This window comes from Staurois parvus, unplaced genomic scaffold, assembly GCF_062004578.1.
Source record: "Staurois parvus isolate SC_StPar_1 unplaced genomic scaffold, SC_StPar_1.0 ptg000087l, whole genome shotgun sequence".
Classification (NCBI taxonomy): domain Eukaryota; kingdom Metazoa; phylum Chordata; class Amphibia; order Anura; family Ranidae; genus Staurois; species Staurois parvus.
The window spans coordinates 12,574,203-12,575,818 of record NW_028317883.1 but is presented as its reverse complement, the minus strand read 5'-3'; the positions used below and the strand labels follow the sequence as shown (position 1 = coordinate 12,575,818).

At 40.1% G+C, this 1,616-nt stretch overlaps 1 protein-coding gene across 1 annotated transcript; it reads right to left on the bottom strand.

Annotated features, from left to right (window-relative positions):
• Positions 1-404: 404 nt before the first annotated feature.
• LOC149468439 (general transcription factor II-I repeat domain-containing protein 2-like) lies at positions 405-1,385 on the bottom strand. Its single transcript, XM_089670220.1, has one exon. The coding sequence runs from the start codon at positions 1,383-1,385 to the stop codon at positions 405-407; it is 981 nt and encodes a 326-aa protein (XP_089526346.1).
• Between the last annotated feature and the right edge of the window lie 231 nt (positions 1,386-1,616).

The following is a 1,616-nucleotide window of genomic DNA, read 5'->3' as shown; positions in this document are numbered from 1 at the left end:
CCTTTTTAGGCTTTCCCTCCCTATGGAGGGTGTCAGTGATGGTTTTCTGCACAACTGTCAGGTCAGCAGTCTTTCCCATGATTGTGATTCCTACTGAACCAGACCGAGAGACCATTTAAACCAGGGGTCCTCAAACTTTTTAAACAGGGGGCCAGTTCACTGTCCCTCAGACCGTTGGAGGGCCGGACTATATTTAAAAAAAAAAAAAACTATGAACAAATTCCTATGCACACTGCACATATCTTATTTTGAAGTGAAAAAACAAAACGGGAACAAATACAATATTTAAAATGAAGAACAAGTAAAGTTTAATCAACAAACTTATTAGTATTTCAATGGGAACTATGGGCCTGCTTTTGGCTAATGAGATGGTCAATGTCCGGTTCCATATTTGTCACTGCTAGTCATAACAAGTGATGCAAGTGTGCATCAGTTAGTCTAGATCTGGTTGGAGATTTCAGATGTTTCATTCGGGAAAAAGTCTGTTCACAGACATAAGTGCTGCCAAAGATGGTTGCCATTTTGAGTGCATGGTTCCTGAGATTAGGATATGTCTTAGAGGGGAAAGATGCATAGAAATTAGGAAGGCTGCTTGACTTGAATGCGTCTTTCAGAGAGTCGCAATTCTGCAGTTCAGCCAGTTCCATTTGGTAAATTGGATCCATAATTTCAATGTCAATAGAAAATGGGTTCCAGAAAAGTTGTATGTCCTGTTCATAGAGATGAAGCTCTTTAAATCTAAATTGGAACTCCTTTTGCAACTTTTCCAGTGAATCCACATATGTTTTGTTTGGAAATGCAACCGATGGTTTTTCCGCTAACAGGTTTTGAGTTGTGGGGAGATGGCAGAAGTTTTCCTCCTTCACTTGTTTGATGAGGAGGCCTAATTTTACTTCAAATGCTTTCATATGTGATTGCATATCACAGATGAGCTTCCCCTTTCCTTGAAGTTGCACATTGAAACTGTTGAGTAGCTCTGTTACATCTGTCAGAAAGGCAAGGTGCCATTTCCATTCTGCATCATTGAGCTCTGGTACTTCTTTGTTTTTTGAAAGCAGAAAAGCTGTAATCTGTGGAAGTAAGTCATAGAAACGTTTCAAAACTCTCCCTCGACTCAGCCAACGGACTTCTGTGTGGTACAGAACATCTTTATAGGCAGCATTTAGCTCAGACAGAAATTCCTGAAATTGTCTGTGGTTTAGTGCATGAGCTCTAATGAAGTTAACACAAGATACCACAATTTTCATAACAGAGTCCCACTTCAGTGATTTACTACACAGCGCTTGTTGGTGGATGAGGCAGTGTATGCTTATTGGATGAGAATGGTTATATTTGTCCATCTCTTGGTTAATGCAAGCAATTACTCCTTTCTTAGACCCCACCATGCTAGGAGCACCATCAGTTGTTACACTGGCTTGTTTAGCCCTTTCCAGCTCCAAACCATTCACAGTTTGGCAAAACTTTTCATAGATATCCTCTCCTGTAGTTGTTCCTTTGATGCTTTGCAGTGCAGCAAGCTCTTCTGTGACTTCAAATTAGTAATTCTTCCCACAAATAAAAATTAGAAGTTGTGCAGAATCACGAACATCATTGCTTTTGTCGAGTACCACGGAAAA

Coding starts and splice junctions, on each gene's coding strand:
- LOC149468439 (XM_089670220.1), bottom strand. CDS start 1,385: ATGGTGGGGTCTAAGAAAGGAGTAATTGCTTGCATTAACCAAGAGATG.